Raw genomic sequence first — 25812 nt, 5'->3', positions numbered from 1 at the left:
ATTTTATTTTTCCTTTTCTATAACTTTTGTTCTTTCAAACCAAACTTCTGATAAGGAAAAACGATAGTGAAATTCTTCAAAAAAGCTGAACAGCAACAAATTCTGTGTGTTTAAAGGTTTTTTTAGACAAATCTGATGATTGCAGTGGAAAGTAGAAATTTTATATGAAGGGTTTATGAATTGAAATTTAGAATTATTTTTTCTTTTGTAGAAAGGATGACCTTTGTTTATTTCTGTTGAAATTGAATCATGTACAACAAATTACTCAAGAATAAGAAATGTGACACTTCTTCTCTGTGAGCTGATGTATTTTTTTGCGCACTCATTTAATTAGCTCCTTACATTTTCCACTGGAGTAAGTTACCTTAAGTTTCTTTTTGAAAAGAATTCTCAATAAATAGATGTACATTTAGATAAAATAGACCATGAGGTCTTGATTCACAGTAGAGTTTGCAAGAGCAGCATTTAGTGTGCATGCATGCATTAGAGTGGGGTAAAACCATGTATTTCTGTAGAGAGAGGCTAAGTAAGTGATGCCAGTCTCTCCCTTCTGAATACAAAGTCTTACCGAACTCTTAAGTAAGAAGTTAATTAGCTTAATCCCTTCCATAGTTTGGGATATAAGTTCTGCTTTCATGGAAAACTTCATTGTTTCTGAAGACATCTTTCATCCAATGTTACTTTTCCCTTATTTTCACTTTCAGAGCCCTTCAGTTTCTATTATGGAGCCTTTTTCAGTGCCCAGAATGCCCTCACTGTGTTTTTCAGACTCCAAGCTATCTTTTCTCCACGCTCTAAAGAGAGCACTTGGAGCTGTTCTGTGTTTGAAGTACCATAGAAAATGTAGTTTTCGAGGAGTGTATGAGGTGACAAGAGGTGTAGGGAGCACAACTATTGTTTTCCCTTCCTTGGCTGCCTATACTTGTTTTTGTCGGTGAAGAGGAGGTTACCTCATGCAGTGTCACCCTTGTTTTTGAAGAGAAACAATGTTTGGAACATTCCAGTAGAGCAGTGACTGAAAGGGCAAAGTTTGGGCTAAAAATAACTCAAGTCACAGGCTCTACTTTCCTAAGTTTATGTGTGTTACACTGCTTTGTAATATGAGGCCAGTACAGGTTATGTGTTTGTATTTGGACAATTTGCCTCCGTGCCATTGCCAAACAGCTCATAAGGAAAAAGAAAAGGCAAAAGGGAAACAGGGTACAAGCAGTTTGATAGTGTTCTATGCTTCTAAATGTGTGATTTCAGGGCAGAACTCCCTGCTTGTTTTATTTTGAATGACTGCTGAAAAAAGATTTTCCTCTTCTTGTATTTGTTTAGATTTTGAGTTAGTTGTTCATATTTTTATAGTGGATTTATATGCTATCTCTCTCTAAGTATTTATTTTGTTTTCACAGTCTATTGATGGCTTGCATGAAAAAGGAATGGTTGAAGATGTTCACTGTGGCTCCATGAAGAGTATGCGACCTCCCCATCCTGGAATGGGTCCACCTCAGAGTCCAATGGACCAGCATAGCCAAGGTTTATCCATACTGTGCATGCACTATGATTTTGGGGCCTCTTGTTCCGCAAAGAGTCTGTAGTTCCATGCAACAGATTGCTAGTTATTTCCTTTTAGCTTTGTTTGAAAAAGATGTACAGGGCAAGACAAATAACTGAATCCCTTTGCTTTCTGGAGTATCCGTTAGGCATGTATTGTAAAAAAGCTAAGGTTTGAGCCTCTGGCTGGGGCAAGTCTATCACAGATTTCAGTTTGCATCTCTAAAGAAAAAATCCCACCAACTTAATTCTTATGTGGCTATTGTAAATGTAAGTGCATTTTAATATGATTTATTATCAAGTGCTGGTCAAAGTTCTTTCCAATCCTTTTTATGCCAGAAGATAGAAACTCTTCTTAACACATTGCTGTGTGCCTTCTTTGTGTCCTATGTAAAGACATACATTCTATCAGCAGCTTGGTATTTTGGAGATTTAACTGGTGCTAGTATAAATAAGTTCAACAGCAGATAAAGCTTTCTGTGTTGCATGCTTAATTATTTTACAAAAATACCTAAAGAATTCCAAATGAAATAAGGCTTTTGGTGTGACACACTGTGTATAGATTTATTAGGAGGTGGTCCTGAACTTCCTTGTGCTTTTCAGTGGTGTGCAACTGGAACTCTAGCCTGTAACTTGCCAGCTGAATCCCAGTCTGGGACCCAGATAATTAGAAAGTAGTGTTTTTCCATTAAACCTTTCAATATCAATTAAGTAAAACAGAACTGACTTTGCAGAGACAAGAGACAAAACTTTCACTTTTGTTGATTTCAACAAAATGGAAGCATGATCATCTGAGAGACAAATTTTGCTTATCCTTGCATTTAGGAGACACTTTTTCTTGGGATGAAACAAACAGAGCGTTTAGTCTAAAGATGAAGATAGGATAAATCATACATTACAAATGCTTCAAATACAAGTAGCTTCTGAGTTGTTTTCTTCTTTTTTGTGCTGCCTTAGGTCAGAATTCCAGGTTATTTTGCACTGTAAAAAGATGATTGTATGTAGCAACTTTGTCAGGCTAGAGACTACAGGTTCCTACTTTTTTTTTGTGTATGCCAACAACTGTTACAAGGTAAAGATGGATTACTAGAGTTCTGATGTGGAATAGGCTTTTAAAAGAAGTGGTTGAAATAATCCCCAGATGTTCTAATATTCCAGATACCTTTTTTGACATTATAGAGGACTGTTTTAGCTTTCATTGTATGTCTCAATTTTTTTTTTTGTTCTTACACAACTGTCTTTTCCACAGGAAAGTGATGATGGCACTTGATGCTGTTCTAATACCTGCTGGGAAAAGTCCCATCTACTAGACTTGTAGGTTTTTGCCATTAGTGTAAAGGTCCAGTGTAGAAAACCAGGTTCCTTAATAGCCTGTCAATACATTGGATATTTTCTGTCTGATTTCCCACTACATTAAAGAAAGTCAGGCACTTGTGTTTTTACAAATTTTGTGGAAATATACATTGTGGTTAAAGAGAGTTTGCCCATGCCCACAGTCATGAAAAAAGGATAGTATGACTTCTCTGAGAACCCATGAAGGATGCCTGGTAGCTCTTGAAGTCCTGACAAAATCTTCGATTGAGTATGGTAGAAGCCAAGACTTACTATAAGGTTCACTTCCTCATAGATGTCTGATAGTTGAACTTACAGGACACAGTTTTGTACTATTTTTAACAATATAAGTGTCAAATAGAAATTACACCTCAGTAGTTTAAGGTCTGTTTTTTTCACGGCTTATTGTTTGTATTCCTCAAGTTGAAGTAGATAAATATGCACTAATTAATATTTTGAGGGGGGTATTTGAGAAAAAGTAGCTGAGTAAGTCCAAAACTCCAGGAAATGGATCACCTTAAATTTGCCCATTAATATGAAAGCTTAGGGAGAATGACTATGTGTCAGTAAATGTTGTAGGTAAAATAAAAATTGTCTATCTTTCAATTCTTTGTGATGTTGTCTATAATTTTCAGACCATCAAGAATAGTTTTCTGGAAGAATCATAGAAACATAGTATGGTTTGGGTTGGATGAGGACCTTTAAAAGTCATTCTGTCCAACCCTTTTGAAGTGAACAGGGACATGTTCAACTGGATCAGAGCCCTGTTGTCTTTCAGAGTTGTTCAGCACCCCATTGAAACTGACTGTAAATGTTTCCAGGGATGGGGTATCAACCAACCATTCTGAGCAACCTGGCCAGAATTTCACCACCCTTGTAAAAAGAAAAGTCTTCCTTATATCTAGTCTGAATTTATTGTATTAAACCATTCCCCCTTGTCCTGTGACTACAGCCCTTTTAAAAAGTCTCTTTCTAGCTTTCTTTTAAACCACCTTCAAGTATTGAAAGGTCACAATAAGGTCTCCCTGGAACATTTCCTTTTTTAGGGGGAGCAACCCCTACTCTCTCAGCCTGTTCTCACAGGAGAGATGCTCCATCCCTCTGTCATCTTGGTGGCCTCCTCTAGACTTGCTCCAACAGTTCCATGTCCTTCCTGTGCTGGGACCCCAGAGCTGATGCAGCACTGCAGTGGGGTCTCAGCAGAGCAGAGGGGCAGAATCCCCTCCCTGACCCTGCTGCCCACGCTGCTCTGGATGCAACCCAGGACATGTTTGGCTTTTTGGGCTGTGACCACACAATGACAGGTCATGTCAGGTTTCTTGTATCCCCAAGCCTTTCATGGTGGCACTGTTCTCAACCCCTTCATTCCCCAGTATGTACTGATACTGGGGTTTGCCTCAACCCTTGTGCAGAACCTTGCACTTGGACTTGTTAAACCTCATGAAGTTCACATAGTCATATTTCCTGAGCTTGTCCAAGTCCTTCTGAAAGGACAGCATTTAGACTGACAAATTTATTATTATATATTATGTAAATATACCATTATATTACATTACATTACATTGTATATTTTTTATTTTATTAATATTTATTTTTTATTTTTTGTTATTTTTATATACTAGTCAAACAAGTCTGTCATTTTTTATGTAGATCATAAGCTAAATTCCTTCAACAGGTCAACATGTCAACAGGTGTGATACAGTATTTGTACAGTTGTCAGTAAAAATTATCTTAGCCCATGTATGGGGCTTCTCTGTGCCTTGTAAAGCCAGTAGCATGATGATAGACACAACCTTGTCTGCCTGGTAGAGTTACAGCTTGTTACTGTATGATAATGTGATTTAAGACAAAGATATCATTAAGTAAAATCAATATAATCTGCATTAAATATATATGCATAAGATAATTAAATGACATAGTATAAACTTAACTATAACTACAAGATGATCATCCAATTATGGATTTTTCTAGTCTTTTAAAAGTCTGTTTTGGTTCAGTGCTGTTCAAGGTATTTGTGATCTGGAAAAAAGCTTGAAGTCAGTACAGATAAAAATGATAGCACAGAGGATTAGCAGTGAATAATAAACAAGTTCGTTACAAAGGCTGATCAGAATCTGAGAAGAATGTGCTTATTTTTCTAGCACAGATTTTAGCACAGCCAACAACAATGCATGTCTAGGAGCAAAATAGTTTGCTGTGTAGTAGTATAAACTGTATCATAAAAAGCAGTCTATGCTGCTGAGAAGAGTATGTTTGTTTTATCCTGGAGAATGTTAAGCTCCATTTCTTAATTCATCTGACAAGAGAATTAAAAGAATACTTGATCAGTCTGCACATTCCCAGACAGTAAAAGGGTTTGTAATAGTGAAGCTTTTAAAGGGAAAAAAAAAAAAGGAACTAGTGTATTTTGGTACCGGTAAATTATTTGAATTATTTGAATTCAAAATGCATTAAATAGCTGTATCTTAATTAAGATAATTAACCATTGGAAGAAAGATTATCCAAGTATTTTTGGTAGGTTTTGTGTCATGCAAAACCTAAGTCAGCACTGGATGTCTTTCTCATCTGTTCCATAGAACAAAGGGAGAAGTTTGTTTAGAGGTCAAGAGTCGCTGGTCTGTTTTGGGAAAGTTAAGTAGACTATTGTACCTGTAATGTTCCCTTATGGACAGAAATTTGCCTGTTCACAGGCTCCAAGATTCTTGGAAGGACTGGTGAGCTAGAGTGGGAAACAATGTCCTTAAATTTTTTGGCAATGGCAGGGTAGATTGCCTTCATAAAATGCTTCAGTTCTTAGAACTCTGAGTGGAATCCCTGAGTTGTGATGAATCCATAGGCAAAAGGAAGATTTTTTTATGAAATACATGTTTTGCAAATGTGGGTGATATATTAGAGGTAAATTGGCAACTGCACATGCAGTTGTAGATATGGTTATGTAAATCAAGCATACAGTTGTGAATGAACAAGAGAAGTTGATACAGAATTTTGGAAGTAATGATCCTTACAATCTATGTTAAGAAGTAATTAACTATCCTTTTCTGAGGTGAAATGAATGATGAACAAGTCAGAAACATTTGAAAGCTAAATCTGCAAGAACTATGTCATTTTACTTAAGTGCTTGTTCACTGGTTGAATGGCAATTACTGTTCTTTTTTCATTTTTTTAACCAACAGTAGTTGCTGAGTTGAGGTATGCAACTTTATTATTTAGTTTCTGGGTTTATTTTTTTATTGGTGCTCAGTGAGATCCGAGTCATGCAGAAGGAATGTTTTACTAGCTGAGACAGATCATCACATTTTTATTGCATACTCCAATAGGATGACTTTCAGAAGTCTGACATTAATTTATGGGGGAAAATACTATGAGTCGGTATCTTTCTCCTCAGCAGTTACTCCTTCCAGTCTTAGTGCCAAATTGGAGAAAGGGTAACATTCCTGACTGACTTTGGTGACAGATTCTCTTTTCTTGAACTTAGGTACAATGATGTCTTAGATTTAGTCTTAATACATTTATTTTGATGCTAATAGGTTAAATGAATGGAAAACACATTGCTCCAACTTCATATTTAGCTGTTCAAATAGTAAACTTACTACATGTTACTGATTTTGAATTCAGTTAGAAACTGTCTTCCGGCTCCGTGAGTGAACTGTGGTGAATTCTTGTAGTATTTGTATGAGGAGTATGAAGTTTACTGTAACTTGTTAAGCTCTTAAACAGTTATCCAACTGTTTAAAATTATGGTTAGAATTTACTTTTGAAGGGGATTGAGGAGAAATTGGAAAGACAAGCCAAATACTTACATAAAATTTAAAAAATTGTATTATAAAGGCTTCATAAAAATGTATAAAAGGACTGAAATAAACAATTTATTTATTTTTCTGGGATTTGTAAAAATTAAGTTACTGTGATACAGCAGTGAAATACAGGCCAATTTAAATTGTTTGGTTGTCTTTTCTTGCTGTTTGTAACTGGAAATAAAAGGGCTGAAGGAATTTAGGATTCTAGGACTTGATCTGTATTAATTTTTATTAATCATGCAGTATTTGTTAAATTTAAAAAGACACACCCTTTTAAAACTTCTAGAATTCACTAATATACTGTTGTTTCATAGGCAATATTCATCTTCCCTACTGTTCTTAAATTAGTTGCATTTCCTTTTCTGAATTCTTTCAGACTTTTAAAGATGAGAAAAGACCTGCCACCTTATTTGTCTGCCGGCTAGTGTAATACCTCTCAACAATTTTATTTCCGCTGCCCTAGTTTTAAATTACTTTCACACATGTGACCTCTCTTTCTTCTTCAGTTTCACAAGAACTGGGTTAACCCTGGCCACAATACTGTGTGGGAAATTTTATGTTTTGCTTGCTTTAGGAAAGTTGTAGCTTCAGTCTGACATGGACATACTTTCCACTGTTCCAAGACTGTTCCAGGATACTGCTTTTGTATTGTGTGTTGTAGAGATGTACTTGATTCCTTTTCTTTGTTTTTCAAACTAACTTCAATTGATGATTGAAATGATAGTTCATTGAGTTACACAGCTACGTTCAATCCTGTCTATATCTTCCAAATCCAAAAATTTTCTTACAGTCACATTCTTGAGTACAAATACACCTTTGCTGTTGGTTTTAGCATAAAGATGTGACCTATATGTTCCTCAGACACTTCCATTAGACTTAGTAAATTTTAGTGGCAATTCAGAACTTCTGTTGAACATTCCAGTATTGGGACTGCTAAGATGTTGATTCTTTCTGTATCATTCCTAGGTTTTTGAATTCACTTGTAGGTGTTCTTTCTGTTTCATTGCAGCATTAGAAGTGGAGAAAAAAGTGTCACGATTTTTAGTGCTCTGATTTTTCAGTTCTAAAAGAACAGAAGGATGTTACTGTTTCTGTTAACAGAAGTGAAACAAAAAGCAATTAAAGCACGAACTTTGTGTACACACTGCCCTCCAATAGTACTTGGAGAAGTGTTAGAACTAGGATTTCTTCCAATGTTAATACTATAAAGAGTATACATTGTTTATGACATGCTGTGTTGTTTTTCTGCTGAACAAGTTGATGCCAGAGTGGGATTAAATATATTTCTGATTATGCATACAATTAGAAAAAATTGAGAAGTGTTTCTGATGCAGCCTCTCCTATAACCGATTGAAGGATTATGGAAAAGACAGACAAGATTCTCCTCAAAGATGCATAGTAAAAGCAGAGAAGTAATGTTTACAAATTGTGTAAGTGAAATTCTGATGGGACTTAAGGGAAAGGAAATTCAGTATGAGAGTGATTAGGAATCACCGTCATTTGTGGTTTTCAGAACTCAGTTAGACTAGATCTGGAGAAACCTGATAAAGCTTAGAAATTACCACAGTTGTAAATTACAGCCAGGGTTGTTTGGCCTCCCTTTCGTGGTAGCGAGTGACTTCTGTTCTCTGTGTTGTTCAGAACTGTAGGTTACTATTGTCCTTTTATGGTTGGTAAACTCAATATTAGGGGATCTTCTTGTGTGCATGCTTATCTGTGTTAGAGTATGTGTAATAAGATAGGAAAAAAACAAATGGTATAAATACTTTTTTAGGACAGGCTTGTGGCTGAATCTTTTGTCACTGTCATCATATGAAGGTATTCAGAATTTAAAGGAAAATTTCCATATAGCTCCACAAAATTTGTGTGGTGTAAATGCCACATTTTAGCACCTTTACAAGAAGTTTGGAAGGATATTATTCTTTCCTGACTTTATGGGAATTTTGTTTTCATTCTTCCTCTTGTCAAGCACAGTTTTCCATTGTTAAGAATGCTAATGCAGAGGCCTTGGAGGAAGAGAAAGTGTAAATATGTGTAATAAATACATATCTGGAAATACCAAAAAATGTCTGCTTCTGAAAACTCCTCTTTGCAAAACTTAGTCACTGACTTTGCAGCTTGAACTGTCAGGATGAAAACAAATACTCAATATCTTAGACCACTGTTGTAAACTTCTGTAGTATACATGCATTTCAAGATCTTGGGTCTGAAATCTAGCAGTCATTAAGGAATTTATAGATTGGACAGTATAACTTGAGGAGGGACAGAAAACATTTTTTCAAAAGCAGTTCAAACAATGTCATTCCAGTTAGGTGCCTTTTAAAGTAAATCCTGAGATTTAGAAATAATGGATAGACATTGCGATAAACCTCATTTTATAGTACAAATGAGTAATGCAGTTGCATATTTTTTGTTTTGTTGTGGTATGATGGATGTTTTTTTAAGCAATATGTTCAGCAAGAGGGACTGGTAGGTTCCCTTCTTCTCTTAAAATAATAAAGAGATAAAAGTAAGTTGGTGGAAGAAATGGGTAAGTGGAATAAACTTGAGCTATTTATCATACCTTTTATCACCAACAAGAGATGTATAGACATTTTTTATATTTGAACTAGTATATAGCTCCAGTGGTTCTAACTTCTCAACATCTATTTCTTCCTTTTCTTTGAATTTATCCCCTCATTTTTCTCTTGAACTGTAACTTCTCTTATTCTTGCCAAAATCATCTTCTTTTCCTGTCATCATCATCTTTAGTTTGAACTTGGTCTGTTTCTATCTTGTCTGGTCTTTTCCTATCACAGATCCCCTTTTTCCCACTGTACTTCTATCTAATTTTTCTTCTTTTTTTAGGAGAACTGAAATACTTTCTACTTTTTCTCCTGTGTCATACATTTGCAACCTTTTTTTTAAGCTGAGAACATATTTCAGTTCTTTGGCACTCTAATCTCTTCACTTGTTTAAGTTCTAGTGACTTACAGCTGCTGTTGTCCTAGAAGAGTTGAGACCGCTTTGAGGTTTTGCCTATGTTATCTTTACTGAAGGGTCAGTAAGAACAGTGAAACTAAAGAGAAAGCAAAATTTCTTCTGTGATCTGTACTGTAGATGAAATGGATGTAGTTTCACTTCTACTCACATTTCTACTTCTATTCACTCTGTTCACAAAGTGACAGGAGAATTAGGAGAGTAGATTGTGTGTCACCAGAATCATGAGCTCTACCATGATCTTTGGAATTTTGATATGTGGCTTATGAACATGGAATATGGAAATGAACCAGAAGATTTTTAGGTTTTTACAAATATTTTTTAGACTTTTCCAGTTTGTGAGAAGATTGTGTTTCACAGTACCAGAGTGAAGTGAGTAAATGTTCTTACCTCTTTTTCAGTCTTGGTGGACAAAATCTCCAAAAACTAGCTGTCTGTTGTGCTTTGTGGAACTAGAGAAAATAGGCACTAGGTATAATTATTATTCTGAATTAAAACCACTGCATTTTCAAGAGCTGTAGTAAGATATAAGCACTGTTCATTTCAGAACTGTGATTGCTCTTGATGTAGTCTTCAGCAGCTTCTTCAGAGTGTGATTTTTGTGATTGCAGTTGATGTTCCAAGTTGTTCAGCACCTAAATGGCGAAAGGTATTGAACATACTTTGTCTGGCTCAAACCTTTAATCTGTATAAATTAAAGAGTAATTGTATAGAAAGTGAATATCATTTATTTCTACTTCTGTATTTTGGTGAGTGTTGGCAAAGAGAACCTGTAGAAGTGAATGGATATTCCTTGATATGTGTGCCTCAAAATAAACTTAGACTGTTAAGCTGTAAACTAGGCAAACTTCACTACATGTGTTCCATGTGTTTCTAGAACTAGAAACTTCTAGAAAGAGAAGTTCCTTAGGCTATCTTGATATCCCAGGGAACCTTGGATTGTACTTTTGTCTTTCCAGAAAATGCCACAGTTATCCTGACCTGAGAGAGACACTTTTATACTTAATGTGCTTTAAGAAGTTTAAAAAATTGGGTGAAATTTAGGTTTAACTAGCAGAGTGGTAAGTTTGTGATTCTTCTACCTGTTACAGGTTACATGTCTCCACACCCATCTCCACTAGGAGCACCAGAGCATGTGTCCAGTCCACTGTCTGGAGGAGGTCCAACACCACCTCAGATGACTCCCAGTCAGCCAGGGCCCATTATAGCAGGAGACCCACAAGCTATGAATCAGCCTAACAGAGGGCCTTCCCCTTTCAGCCCTGCACAGCTGCATCAGCTGCGGGCTCAGATTCTAGCATACAAAATGCTGGCTAGGGGTCAGCCCTTACCAGAAAACCTCCAGCTTGCTGTCCAGGGCAAGAGAACCCTGCCCGGCATTCAACAGCAGCAGCCTCCCAGTGCCTTCAACAGACAGTCTGGTAAGTGAATCTTTGGTAAGAGTCACTGCTCAGGTAATTCTCAAAGTTTTACCTGTGATAGATTAAGAAATGGGTGCTATGCACGGCTGTAATTTGGGACTGTATTAAGCCTGAGCAAGTGCATAAAACACATATGTTATTAATAGGATATTGTCAAAATAGAATACTAATAACTGAATGTGCAGTACTGTGTCTGTCCTGATATACTTGACAGTTTTGGAATGTTACTTGTACTTCACGATAGCAATTCCCCTTGTGTTTTTTTACGGTGAATTTTCAGTCTCCTGTTGCTATGCAGGAAAGTAGACAAATAATCAGGATTGAACTGTTTAGGTTGTTGAAAATAAACCATGTATAGTGTGCTGTTAAGTGCAAAACATAAGGAAAAGGATGTGTACTTCCTTTTTTTCTTACAATAATAATAGATGTTGCAGTGAGGTAAGCAAGCATATTTTGGTCCTAAGAAAACCGTTACGTTAAATAGCCTGCACTTATTAGTTTCTGAACACTTCCATTACTGAGTTTGCATTAGAATTGAGGTTTAAGAGGATACTGTTTTCTTAGGTTTTAATAATGTTAATAATGTTAATTAATAATGTTTAATAATGTTAATTTAATAATGTTAAACTATTCTCTCCATTTTGGTGGGTATGGCTTTTCTACCAAGTAAGTTGGGTTTTTTCATGAAACGTGATTTGAGGTATACGTATTACATTCATTACGTATATGTATCAACAGTAAAAACCATTTAAATCCTTACTTAATGAAGAAAAAGACTACTTGCCCAAGTAGGCTAGCGTGCTAGAAAACAATGATTTTTGAATGTTGGAAATGCTTTGCATTTTAGCAAATTTCTTTCCTCTGTTAAATTTTAGGTATTGGTTTACATGCGATGAGTGGTGCTGCAACTGGACCAGGATCTGCACCAGGGATGCCTGGACATACAACTGCCATTACCCCTAAAACTTGGACTGAAGGTATAGTGGGAAAAAGATGTGGGGAAAGTAAGAAGGAAAGGTGAAAAGCCGTGCAGGAAAAATAATGTAACCTTTACTGTGTTTAAGATTTTAATCAAGGAAAGTCTTACGTTTTATTCATTTGGAAAAGACCGACATGAAATTACTGCAATTTTTAGATAGACTGAACATGAGATACCTTTTTGCAATCAGAATGAAATATGTAAGTTTTCTGAGGGACAAACATAAAACTTAAAAGGTTACGTTCTGAGCATGCTTAATTGCAGCAAGCTTGTCTTTCACTTTTGATACTGTAAACAAAAGTTTTCAAATCATGGTAGAATTACACTGTTCCCTTCTGTATGGTTCTTTTGGAATCAAATTGCTTTGAAGGATCAGTGCAGTCTTTGAGATCAAATGAACACTGCAACTTTTTTCCCCATGTTTTCAAATCTATTTGTCACTCATTGTGCAGTCATTCAACTTCCCAGATTCCCTGAGAACTGACATTGCACAGAAACTTTTGATGGGCTTGCTTTTTTTCTTTTTATAAGCTGAAATGCAGTGTTGCTAAATACAGAAACTACAGCTTGTGCTCAAGTTCCTTTTCTGGAGTTTGATGCAGATGTGTTAATGGCAAATGGTGTTCTCTGTTGTTTCCAGGATGTTGGTTTTGAATCAAGGTTGATTACAAGATAGCAGGTGTACTTTGTACCTGTTTTCTCTAGCTTAAGTGACTGTGACTCTTCAGATAAATAAGTGGTATCTTTATTTTAGCAGTGTCTGTTGTTAGTGAATTTATGAACATCAGAATGCATGAGCAACTTCTCACAGTGAAATACTGAAGTCTATGTTATGACCTTTAGTGACTGTAAATGACAGGTACTAACTATTTTCGTGTTAACTGAGGTGTTGCTTTTCAAGGTGATTAGAATAATTGAGTTCCTGATATTCTAAATAAACGCAATTAATAGGAGATCACAGTGAAACAAAAGCTATTTATATCTGGCAGGTATTTCTAAATACACATGTAAATGTAAAATGTAAAAATTTTCATGCAGTTATCAAGTTCTGATAGAGGTATGAAATCAAACCTAGTTCTGCTTGTTGTCAGGTTGTGATTAGATACTTTCTTCTACCTGGTGCAGAGATAGTGAACAAGAGACAGAATGAGTCTTGCATTTGCAGGAAGTCAGTTCTACAGGTGTTTTATTTTTTTGTGACACTAGAATTAAAAGTCCACAAGAATAGCAAAAGAAATTACATTCATCATAAAGTTTCATGTATTTTGTTTTTCTTTCGGCCATTTCTTACAATGTATGGTATACTTACATTTTAGTATGTCTGTTTCAAAAAACGGAGTGTAGTCTCAGTGTGCCTTTTCTGGTGATTTTGAATGTTTACCTTACCTTCAAGTCTTGTCTTCTGAAAGCTGTCTTGATTTTCTTCCTGCTTTCCATATTTCATGTTATGAATCAGTACTCTTTATGTTTCAGGCCAAGCCCCAGACATGAGTGTCTCCAATGCACAACAAAAGCTTCCAGCGCCAGCTCCTAGTGGGAGGCCTTCTCCTGCTCCCGCTGCTGCCCAGCCTGCTGCCACAATGCCTGGGCCCTCTGTACCACAGCCCCCACCTGGACAACCTTCACCCATTGTCCAGCTGCAGCAAAAGCAGAACCGCATCAGCCCTATCCAGAAGCCACAAGGGCTGGATCCTGTTGAAATACTTCAAGAACGTGAATATAGGTAAAAGTGATTAACAAGATTAAAATGATTCTTGTTTTTCACATCATTAACTGGAATTCCTTGCAGTCAGCTACTGTAGTGGTGATAGTGTAAACAAAGTTTCCAGAGAAAGGCTGTATTACTTCCTGAGAAGTACACAAACATCAAACCAAACAATTATTTAATTCTGTCCCAAATTATGGGGCATCCCATAGTATACTGGCAATATCACTGGAAACCATTCAAGTTTAATACAGGCTCAAGGGCCCTGCTGAATTAGTGTATTGCTTGGATCCTACAAACACTGAAAGTTAGGAAATCAAAATAATCCTTTTTGTTTACAGAGAAACCAATTTAATGCACAAGGTTTTCAGTATTATAAAAAAAGGGAAGTTACAAGAGAACAGAGAGGGTCAAAAGGCTGAAGAGTTAGTAGCCACAGCAAAACCACATTTTATTAATATGATGGATTTGTCTGGACAACTAAAGAGTGAAGAGAATAAGAAGGTCATGGGCAAGATTAAAAAGAAGGGTACCAGGAACCATAATTTTTCAAAAATTGCCTTCTGAGTGTTCTGTTTACACCATGAAGTACATTTGTTACAAAGTATAGGGTATAACATTTCTTTTGGAGTTAGACTTCTTCCCTCTTCACATTTTCAAGGCTATTTAACAACTGACCCTGAGAATCTGCCAGGGAGAAGGATTTTGACCTGCACCTAACATATGTCCCTGATGATTTTCAGTCAGAGGAAAGCAATTGCACTCAAAGTACTACCTGTTTTGGATTAATGATGCGTCTTGCATTGTTACTTTGAGTTTGTAGAACAAGGTAGCCAAGAGGGATGGTGATATCTCAGAAGGCTGGTTTAATGACTTTTGCTTCATGAAGATAAAGCACCATGAAGCACTTCAGGGTGTGATGCCATGCCCAGAATTCAGGCCTTTGTTACAGAAAAGCTCTTATATTTTGTGTCAGGTATTGCTTAAGTAGTTCTGTCAGTGCATTCTTGTCATCGTTCTGCCAGTCTTACCCATATATCCTAGGACTGAATGGCTATAACTGTTTCAGCATGAGCAATCACTATTTTCCAGACCTTTTTCAGAAAGCTTGTAAAACACCATTTTATGGTTTCACAGTTATTCTGACAGAATTGTAGCACTAGTTTCAACTGAGAATCATACGGCCAGTACAATGTAACATTTTTTACATCAATTAACCTCAAATTGTTACTGTTCCTGTGTTCTCAGCCCTGCTGTATTGCACTACTTGTGCTATTATATCTTAGTATTCATAAACAGAGGAAAGTGAGGAGTGACAAAAAATAAAGCTGATGCTTTTACTTACTTAGAGAACTAGTTACAGATACAGCATGTCTGTTAGGTTCTAAATATGGTCTTGGCAGAGTGAGATGGAAATTTGATAGGGATTATCCAACAGAAAGATTTTATATCTTTTTATTTTAGATTTTATGATTTATTGTTTTCCTTGAACATAGATGTAAGATCCAAGCTTTTTTAATGTTGAACATTACTGGTGTTTAATTTTGCTTTGAGTTCCAGAATATGTAGAACTCGTGGAAATCTTTTCATTAGTTAAAACTGTATAACGTAACATCAGACAAAAGTTTTGAAAAAAAGCAGTTTGACAGCTTCTGTTTGAATGGTGCTGGATTTAGCTTTAATATAGGCAAGTTTAATTCAGAAATGTGTCTTCACAATTTCTTAATAAAAGCAGAGCAGAAAAAAGCCAAAATAAACATCATTATCCTGGAAGCACTGATGTTAGTGAAAGCATTATGAAACAGCTGGCTCTTGAGATCTCACACTAAACCCTTTTAATAAAGGGGCATTACGCTTTGAAAACCGTTTGAATTCCAGGTGGGTCTCTGCATCCATGTGATGCTCCATGGGCTGCAGGGGCACAGCTGCCTCACCATGGCCTGCGCCATGGGGTGAAGAGGAATCTCAGCTCTGCCTGTAGCACCTCCTGCCCCTCCTTCTCCAGTGATCTTGATATCTGTAGCGTTGTTCCGCTCACATGTTCTCACCCTGCTCTTTTGTATCCACAATTACACCTGCCCAGTAACTTTTTTTCCCCCTTCTTGAGTCTTCTGTCACAGAGGCATTTACCACCATTTTTGATTGGCTCAGCCTTTACAGATGGAGGGTCTATCCTGGAGCTGGCTGGCATTAGCTCTGCTGGGTGTAGGGAAACCTTTGGGCAGGTTCTCACAGAAGCCAGTGCTGTAGCCTCCCTGCTAGCAACACCTAGCCACACAAATCCATTACACGTTTTTATAAAACTCTCCTTAATGCTTTCTTCAAAATAAAGTGCTGCTTTTTAATCTCACTGAAGAAATGTCTTAAGATAATAATGCCTATAATTTAAAGTTGTTCTATTATGTTGAAAGGCTTTTTCCACCTTCTCATTGTCATTGCACATTAAAAAATAATAGACCTGGTAATGTCCTGCAGATTGTACATAGTTTCTTCCTGTTACCTGCAAAGTATATTTTTTACTGCATGGCATCCATGCTAGGCAGGTTTGATCTGCTGTTGATCCAAGTTAATGGGAAATGGGTGTTCATCACTTAGTTTGCAAAGAGATCTCTGCATACATAGAGTAGTCGCTTTCTGCATGACGATAAATTGCTGAACTGCAAAGATTAATTTATTACATCCTTCAAAGGGTGAGATTGCATACTTCAGGTGATTGTAAAAAGATCTAGGAAACTTTTTTCCTGGGATTCTCTTTACCTAACAGTTGTTTGCATTGTTGTTTGAAAATAGCAGCAGTACGACAAATTGGGTCACTTCCTTTAAAGACTGGAAGGTGGCTGTGGGTGAGAGATTGCTCAGACCATTCTTCGATTCACTTGAGTTGGAATTCTTTAAAAACTCCTACTGACTTTTGAAGAAAACATTATTACCATTAATCTATTAGTACTGTATGTATATACACATACAAATAGTACTTCTAGGAAAGTATGAAATCAAACTTCAAAACATGTTCTTGGTTTTGGTGTTTGTTTTTTGTTTTGTTATGTTCTGTTTTGTTTTGTTTTGCTTTTTTGTTCATCTGAAACTCATCTGGTTGTCACTTTCTTTATTCTTCCGTATGGGTACTGTAGATTTTCATTACTATTTCAACTTTCTTTGTTCTGGACTTTTTTTAAATGGAGTCCTGATCTGAGTTACAATAGGAGTTTTCTGAAGTAGTATCTCTACTGACTTAAAATACTGATTTTCTTTTGTTCCTATGGCTTGCCTCTTGCTGGGTTATTAAAGGAAAGGCAACCATCCACCATAGCATTGAACTGTCATTGTTTGTAGCTCAGTGCATTTCAACATATGAGGAAAATAGTTGAAGGAAAAGTTATCCTGGAATACTAATGATACCATTACTTTATTTTTTGCCATATAATTTTATGATAAAATTTCATGCACATTTATTTCTGATCTGCCTTTTTTATTAAGTGAAGTTGAAAAGAAATTATTAGCAGCGAAATGGGTTTTATGTGGGAGTGGATTGCATAATGTGGCGATGGGATATAGTAAGCACACTCTGTGAGCTTTGATATGTTTAGGTATATCTCAAGAAACAGGTGTGTTTGGATTTTTTTTACAAATTTTGATGATAGAAATGTAGGGACCAGTCCACCTTTGACACTTCAATTGCTTGAACCTCAGTTGTGTAAACTTTTATGTTAGCAATCACTTCTATATGTTTTATACCTGAAAAAAAACTAAAGAAAAAAACTCATTCTGACAGAACTAAGAAGTCAGCATTTCACTTCATGTTTGTTTGCAAGTAACTCTTAACAGTTAGTTATCTAAAACTATAAGGTATGTCAAGGAGAACTTAGATTAACTCATCCTCATGAAGAAACACTCATTGCTAGCATGAATGTGAAAATAAACTGAAAATATGTTCAATATTCAGTTGCTTTAATAAGTTCACAACTCAAAAGGAAGGTTTGGAAAGGTTGTGACTGCTCCCTTAAGGTTTCACTAAAGTCAGGGAAACTGGGTTTTGGCTGTAACTGTTTTTAGGTGATAGTTTCAGGAGACAGACTACAGATGTTTAGGAAGGGAGAAAGAGTAATAAATAATCGTTGTGATGCAGGATTGCATCCATGTGTGGGTAAACGACAGGTAGAGCATGTGATTTTGTACAGCTTGACTGCTTTTTTGTATGAATGTACACTAGCTAATACGTCTCTCTAAGAAACACTTAATTCTCAAGATTTTACATCCTTAGGTGAACTAAAATATCTTCTTACTAAGTGGAATGCACAGTTGTGCAAAATGTGAACATTTTAGTGTCATATATAAACTGGAAATAGCAAAATAAGGCAGTGTCATTTTCTGAATGAAAACTATTTCTGCAGGAATAGTGACCTTTTCTGGACTGAGAAGAATACTTTAATATTAACTAGAGAGAGTTTAATGAAATTCTCTCTAGTTAAGAAATAACTCTTCTTGATTTGCGTTTTCAGTCTGTATGACAATCATTACTTATCTAATTCTGCTTCAGTTTTTTACTCTCTTAAAGACACCAAAATAGTCTTCTGCAGTAGTGCAGCATTCCATCCTATTTTATTTTTCCAGGAACTTTAGAATTCTTCTGGTAATATTGGAAGTTGGAAAAAAATCAACTTCTGTCTGTCTTGTCTCTTATTCCTTCTTTTTATCTCTCTTGAATTTGTAAATGAACACAAAATGAGCTTCTAGAGGAAGAGTGAAGTAGAATTTGATTTATAGTAGCAGCTATATAGCTGTGAATACTTTATGAACAAACTTAGTCAATAAAATAATGAAGTAGAATTCCAGATAATAAGGCAAATATGGTCTATGTCATCACTGACTACATTGCAAAACAATAACACCCATCAAAGAAGCTTGAAAGTAGAATCCTGAATAATAGCATGTAAAATAGAATTCCCAAGTTTATATTTACATATCTAGTTCTAGTTGAAAAGAAAAGGCCAAGGGGCATTTTGATAACTTCACAATTTATTTTCAAAGTGGAAAAAGATACCCAGTGTCATCTCCGCAAAAGCCTGTTAGTTCAGAAAAAAACAGAAAAAGACATGTAAATGTCTGAGTTAAACTGACTATTTTTACTATATGGTTTTAGTAATGCCTTTCAGATTTCTCGTGGTGTCTTATGCAGTTTTCTGTTTTGTAGACTTCAGGCTCGAATTGCTCACAGAATTCAGGAACTGGAGAACTTGCCTGGTTCTCTCCCCCCTGATCTGCGAACCAAAGCTACAGTGGAGTTGAAGGCACTTAGGCTACTGAACTTCCAACGCCAGGTAATGCCGTTTACTTGAGGAAAATTTTCATAGTGGCTACAAGCAAACCTGTTCATGCAGCAAAGAGTAAGCTGGAAAGAGATTTTCTATTAGTGCAGAGTGTAAGCAGTTCCTGCATGTGAGCTAATGTAACCAACAAGTAAGTCGTGGAAATGTGTCTTTTGTAATGAACATGACATTAGTACAAAGGAAAGAAAAAAGTGCTGGACAGACTCCAAGCTGATTTTCAGAACAGATCTTCTCAACAGATACCTCCTTCTGGACATAGTATTTCCACAAGTCCCCTTGTTTAATAAAAATCGTGTGTTGGTGTTTTGTGTGGTTTTCTCTGTGATTTGTTTTTGGGATTCCCACTGTGGTGCAGACTTTGAAAATGAAACGTAAGAGGATCATACATAAGATTTAACTTGAATGTTGAGTGCCTGTATAAGCAAATCAATTTCAGAAAAGGAATCACACTGCCAGACTGTTATGGGCCTCTTGCCATTGGCTTTTGCAGTTAGTTTGGAAGAACAAAGATGCAATTTGGCAGGTCAAACAAAATACTTCCTGACAAAAGCCTTGGCAGGAGTTGTGCCATGGTGTCCAAGTCTTCCTTCCTTTCTACCCTTGGCACTCCTTTGTAATGAAGTTTTGTCAGAGGTCAGATGAAAAGCAGCAGGCTCTCCCTGCTCTACTGCTGGGACTGTGGCAATACTGTTCCAAGCTCTTTACATTTACCTCTCCCACCTGTCTTCTGTACAGCTGGCAATAAAACAAGTTGTCAATTATGTACAGGTCCTACACTAGAAAATGCATTATCTATGTGGTTTGTTTGTGTTTTATTTTGATGGTGTAACATCTTGACTTGCCCCTTTTACTGCAGCAGGACAGTTGTTACCAGCATCTGTAAAGAGGGAAGAAATTATGTTTAAAAGTAATTAACGCTTTTGATCTGTGAAGGTTTAAGATTTGTTTAGGGTAACAGATGTAGCTGTTGCAACAGTATCACTGCTGTATCTTTTTAGAGCTGTAATTTTGAACTATATATTTTGAAATGTTTACTTTTCTACTTTATCATAACAGTGTTTAAAGTTGTTTTATTAAGAGCTAAGTGTTTGAGTGTTTGTCTTTCCACCACTCTCTCCACTGGTAGTTAAGACAAGAGGTGGTAGCCTGCATGCGTCGTGACACAACACTTGAGACAGCATTGAACTCCAAAGCCTACAAACGAAGCAAGCGCCAGACTTTGAGAGAGGCTCGTATGACAGAAAAGCTTGAAAAACAGCAGAAGATAGAACAGGAGAGGAAGCGTAGGCAGAAGCACCAGGTATTTTAAGTTATTAGGAGTTTGCCCCATGACAGAAGTGCACTTTGCTTTGCTGTGCAGATCTCTTTTACATATTTTATCTACCTTTGGAGTTTTTTTGATTAAAAAACTCCAAGGGGCATGGTAAGTAATTAGAAGACTGTAAGATTAGAACTCCAACATTCCAGATTTCAAATCCATGCTATGTCAGATTGCCTGCACTAACTTGATTCTCTTTCTAGGAATACCTGAATAGCATATTGCAGCATGCTAAAGATTTTAAAGAATACCACCGGTCAGTTGCTGGGAAAATTCAGAAACTTTCAAAAGCTGTGGCAACTTGGCATGCCAACACTGAACGTGAGCAGAAAAAAGAAACTGAGAGAATTGAAAAAGAAAGAATGAGGAGACTAATGGTAAGGATGGTTAAATTAGTTAAAGTTACTTACTGTATCCTTTTGATATGTTTTTATACTATCTCAGCCACTCCCATGTGTTTCAGTTGTGAAGCACTTGGTAATAAAAAAAATATAAATCCAAAACTACTACATTTTGTCACATATATTTCTGTTAGTGTGATACTTTTGAATTTAATCTATAGCTACTTCTTTTTTAAAGTTTTTGTATAGGACTATAGGTTTTTTGTACTAGCAAAAAAACTTAGCCACTGAATAACAGGAACTTAATCTTATTAACATTTTTATATAATTGCAGGGCTATTGGTCCACTTTAAAAATAATGGATTTTGTTTTATTTCTAGGTTTTTTAGTTTTGAAGATTCCAGATGATTAACTTGTTCATGGCATTACTCCATAATTTTTACATACAGTTGATTTCACATACGAGAGTACCTAACCAATAGCAGTAATGCATATATTTTGAGAATAGCAGTCACTTCTACCCATTTAATGCTTCAGATCACACTCCTTACCATTTCATGGTTTTTCCTTCCCTATACCTTCACAATATCAGCCATATCATTCTAAGAACAGAGTAAAATGTGTTTATATATAATCATGTCTCTTCAGAATGCTGTGGAACCATTCAGGGGGCTGCCTGCATTTCAGGAGTTAAAATAAATCTGGAATTCAAAGCATAAACAGATCAGTGCATATGAACAAGTGTGTCAGTAACTTGGGGTAGAAAAATTCTTCAAGACATTGGTTAGCTCTATCTTAGTTGCTGGCAAAAAGCAGTATCTAATAGAGGTGAAGATGTAAACACTAGTTTACATCTAGAATGTCCAGAATCTATCCCCACCATGAATATGGGCTGGAAAATTTGGTTTTAAAAATCACAAAATAAAATGTAGAAAGAATTAAATATAACAATGGTAGAAACTAGGAAATGAAAGCTTGTGTGAAGTGTGAATTGAGAATTTGCATAAGAGAATAACAAATGTGTAGGCCCTAGAACATTTATTAAAATTACGTAGTAATCAGTATTATAGAGCTTTTTTATAATTGAAGATAATCATCAGCATTTTGTCTAACCTAGCTTGTAAAAATGTTAATAATTTTTAAAAATATTTTTAAATATTTTATTTTTAAAAAGGAGCTGATTTTAAACGAAAGCAATATTTACATTTGGGAAATACTTTTGTATATTCTGATGTTCAGTTTATGTCAAATTGAACACATAGTGTGATAAGTACTGAAGATATCCACTGCTGAAAAGTATGAAGTAGATTTGAATGTCCAGAAATGGAACAGGATACCAATGCTTCCAGATTATCAATGCTTTCTCCTAAAACACCTCACCAAGACTGGTTAAGCTCTTACCATACATACAGAATTTCATAGGCATTTTCAGTTTAGGGTTTTGCACCTACTGCTCAATTAAATCCTTCTGCAAAACCAATCTTGTGTTTTGTTAATGGCATTACTTCGCCTATTTAGTTTTAGTCCAGTTGCAGTAAATTTGGAGTTCACAGATGTGCACTAGTGGTTTTTTTTAAAACGTCATCTCCTCTCAGATGCTTGCCATGGTCTCTGAAAATGTGCCGTATCTAGAACTTTTTGTGTATCTTTTCAGGAATGCTGAATTCATTCCACAAATTGCCCTTCATTTACTATGATTAGAAATGGTGATTGTGTCACAGCTCATTAGTAGTACTATATATATAGTGCAAAAATGGGCATTGGTGTGATTTAAAAAGATACTGTTAAGACGAGCTTAAATATATAAAATCAGTACCTTGGCTAGATTACACAGGCTGTGTATTCAGTAACTTTAGAAGCAATAAAAACAACAACAACAATCATAATGATAATTTATTTTTCCTAAAAACTTGGGATTTGAGAATTGTAATTTTGATAGGTTGAATATAGCAATGGAATTTTGCAAGCAGTTTTGCAAGCTCACTTTGAACATTATAGCTATTCTTTCTAGCTGTATGTCGTTCTGGTGTCTCTAGAAAAGCAGGAGATCTCCCAGAGTGCTGTATTTGAAAGTAATCATCTTTAAAGTATTTCTTACTCATGTTTGGTTTTCATAAGGCACTGTATACTTCCTTAATTTGTTGTTTCAGCCAAAACTGAGGCATCTCTGCTGCTTTTTTGTACTTTTTGTGACATTCTGTATTACATCATCACAGCACATGAAAGTAATGTTTGTTGTATGTCCAACACTCTTACACAGTATGACAAGGATGCAGAAATTGCCAGGGATAGGGTTTATATGGTGAATCCTGTTTCTGATAGTGAGCTCTATCAGAGATGAAATAAAACCAAAGTAGAACAGTGATATAAATTTAACACAAAAAACCCTAACATGACATCCAGAAAAAAAGGATCTGTATCCATACTGGAAAAGGACTAAATGCAGTTTTATGTCCAGCTCCTATGTTCTTCCTCTTGGTGAACTGCCTGCACTTCATGTCTTCAAAAAAGTCATCTCTGTAGGAGATTTTCTATCTCTGTTTCAGGACATTCAATCTGCCTAATGTAGTGTTGATTTTTTGTTTCCTCCATTGCCAGTCATAACTGCTGTAGATTTTTCTGGTCGTTGGTCCATGAGAGTAGGAAGTGTGTAGAATCATGGAATCTCTCTCTCAGAGTCACTCAGCCTTCTAGGAGGTTGAACCACCTTCCAGAAGTGTTTACATTGAGTTCAAAGCCAGTTGCTCAAGGCTTTTTTCAGCCCTATCTTGAAAACATCTAACATGAGAACAGCTTTTCTGCCTGTTCAGGTCCTTCTGAAGTGCAGCCCAGCCCTTGAGCATATCAACAGATATCCCCTGGTTTCATGTCCTCTGCAAACTTGACTGAAGTTCATCCCATACTCTATGTCACTGGTAGACATGTTAAACACAACATGACGCAGGATAGACTCCTGTGTTAAGATTCTTCACACTGTCTTCAGATAAAACATGACTCTCAGACACCTTGCAGTGAAGGATTTTGGGTGTATTGGGGGATGACAACGTGAGCAGGACCCATCAATTTGCACTTGCAGACCAGAAAGCCATCCGTGTCATGGACTACATCAAAAACTGAGGCCAGTGATATGGCGAAGTGCCATTTTAAAAAGGCAAAGTTCTAGACCCTGCCCTTGGGTCACAACAGCCCCAGGCAGTGCCACAGGCTGGGGCAGAGTGGCTGGAAAGCTGCCCAGAGGAAAAGGCCCTGGGGGTGCTGGTGACAGCAGCTGAACAGGAGCCAGCAGTGCCCAGGTGGCCAAGGAGGCCAATGGCATCCTGGCCTGTGCCAGCAATAGTGTGGCCAGCAGGAGCAGGCAGGGGTTGTCACCTTGTACTTTGCGCTGGTGACACCACACCTCAAATGCTGTGTTCAGTTCTGGGCCCCTCACTATAACAAAGACACTGAGGTGCTGGAATATGTCCAGAGAAGGGCAGTTGAGCTGGGGAAGGGTCTGGAGCACAAGTCCTCTGAGGAAAAGCTGAAGGACCTGGAGTTGTTTAGCCTGGAGGAAAGGAGGCTCAGGCAGGCCCTCATTGCTCTGTACAGGCTCCTGAAAGGGGGGTGTAGCAAGACGGAGGCTGGTTTCTTTTCCCAGGTAACAAGCAATAGCACAAGCAGAAATCATCTCAAGTTGTGCTGGGGAAGGTTTAGATTGGATTTTACATCAAAGAAAGTACTTCAATGAAAGGGTTGTCAAGCATTGAAGCAGGCTGCCTGGGAAGTTCAGAAAACATGTGGATTTGGTGCTTGATGACATGGTTTACTGGGGGAGCTGGCAGTTTCAAACTGATGATTTGGCTTGGTATCTTTGGCATCTTCCAACCTTAATAACTAGTTGGGGTTCTATGAAAGTATGGTTTTGAGTAGGTATTAGGAAGAAATACTTCACTGTGAGAGTGGTGAGATACTAGAATGTGTTGCTCTCGAAAGTTGTGGATGCCCCATGCCTAGAAGTGTTAATGGCCAGGCTGGATATGGTTTTGAGCAATGTGGTCTAGTGGAAGGTGTCCTTACCCATGGCAGGGGAATTTAAACTAGATGATCATTAAGGTCCCTGCCAGCCCCTATGATGCCATGACATTTTGATACAAATATATGACTCTCTGGGCCTGATCAATAAGCTGTTTACCCATGTAGCTCCTCTGTGCAAATCATAATGACCTAAGGTAACACTTCATTAGTGAGATAAGAGTTGGATGGTGCACATTCACCATCATTTCTGTGATGACTGACATATCTTTCGTGTCACTAGGCTGAAGATGAAGAAGGCTACCGTAAGCTGATTGATCAAAAGAAGGACAGACGCTTGGCTTACCTGTTGCAGCAAACAGATGAGTATGTGGCTAACTTGACTAACCTGGTATGGGAGCATAAACAGGCACAAGCAGCCAAAGAGAAGAAGAAGAGAAGGAGAAGAAAGAAGGCAAGTAGTTACAGCTGGTATTTTTAAGCCATTTCTTCTTCCAATCCACTTTTAATGTTGATAAATGTGGTGATGCCTGATTGTCATACATGTATGTACCAGAGTGTCTACCAAATTCTCAATACTGAGGGAGCTCATCTCTCTCTCTATTGAAATACTTATATGCTTTTATTTACTCAAAAGAAGGTGATAAGGAAGCAGAATTTTAAAATTCTCAGCTGTTAATATCCTCATAACACTAATTTGCTCATAAACCTTGTACAGGTAAAATTGGGGCAGATGTGTAAATTAAGATTAAAGCACCCAAAAGGAGTACAGTGTATCAAAAATACATTCTGTGAAAAAGATGGCAAGAGTCTAGTTTGTGTAGCTGTCTCATCCAGGGCACCTATTTTAGATTTCCTCGTTATACACTTGGCTCAGTCCATTTTGTTAGGATCATTGAAAATGGCTAATAAACTTGACTAGGTTTATTATAGTAAATGTGTATTTTGCTAGTAATATTGTTCATTGTGCATTTTAAACCTTTAATTGAAACTTTCCAAGATTATTTTTCTTCATAGGAAATGTTTTACCCTGCAAGAGAAAGTTGTTGAAATTGAACAGTGC

General features: G+C 36.8%; 1 protein-coding gene across 3 annotated transcripts in view; it reads left to right on the top strand.

Moving 5' to 3' along the window:
- The window catches only part of SMARCA2 (SWI/SNF related BAF chromatin remodeling complex subunit ATPase 2), a 119178-nt gene that overhangs the window by 20420 nt on the left and 72946 nt on the right, over positions 1 to 25812 (top strand). For all 3 annotated transcript variants that reach the window (XM_005522703.3, XM_014252268.2, XM_014252267.2), the window contains 8 exons: positions 1398 to 1521; positions 10739 to 11068; positions 11944 to 12045; positions 13521 to 13770; positions 18944 to 19070; positions 20206 to 20379; positions 20601 to 20774; positions 25033 to 25203. In XM_005522703.3, the coding sequence (XP_005522760.1) occupies positions 1398 to 1521; positions 10739 to 11068; positions 11944 to 12045; positions 13521 to 13770; positions 18944 to 19070; positions 20206 to 20379; positions 20601 to 20774; positions 25033 to 25203 (1452 nt within the window). The remainder of the gene's footprint in view (positions 1 to 1397; positions 1522 to 10738; positions 11069 to 11943; positions 12046 to 13520; positions 13771 to 18943; positions 19071 to 20205; positions 20380 to 20600; positions 20775 to 25032; positions 25204 to 25812) is intronic.

Source organism: Pseudopodoces humilis, chromosome 4 (genome assembly GCF_049639895.1).
Source record: "Pseudopodoces humilis isolate 2021_Gansu_Grassland_sample_001 chromosome 4, ASM4963989v1, whole genome shotgun sequence".
Taxonomy (NCBI): domain Eukaryota; kingdom Metazoa; phylum Chordata; class Aves; order Passeriformes; family Paridae; genus Pseudopodoces; species Pseudopodoces humilis.
Note: the sequence above shows the minus strand (reverse complement) of the source record. Positions and strands in the feature narration are given on the sequence as shown.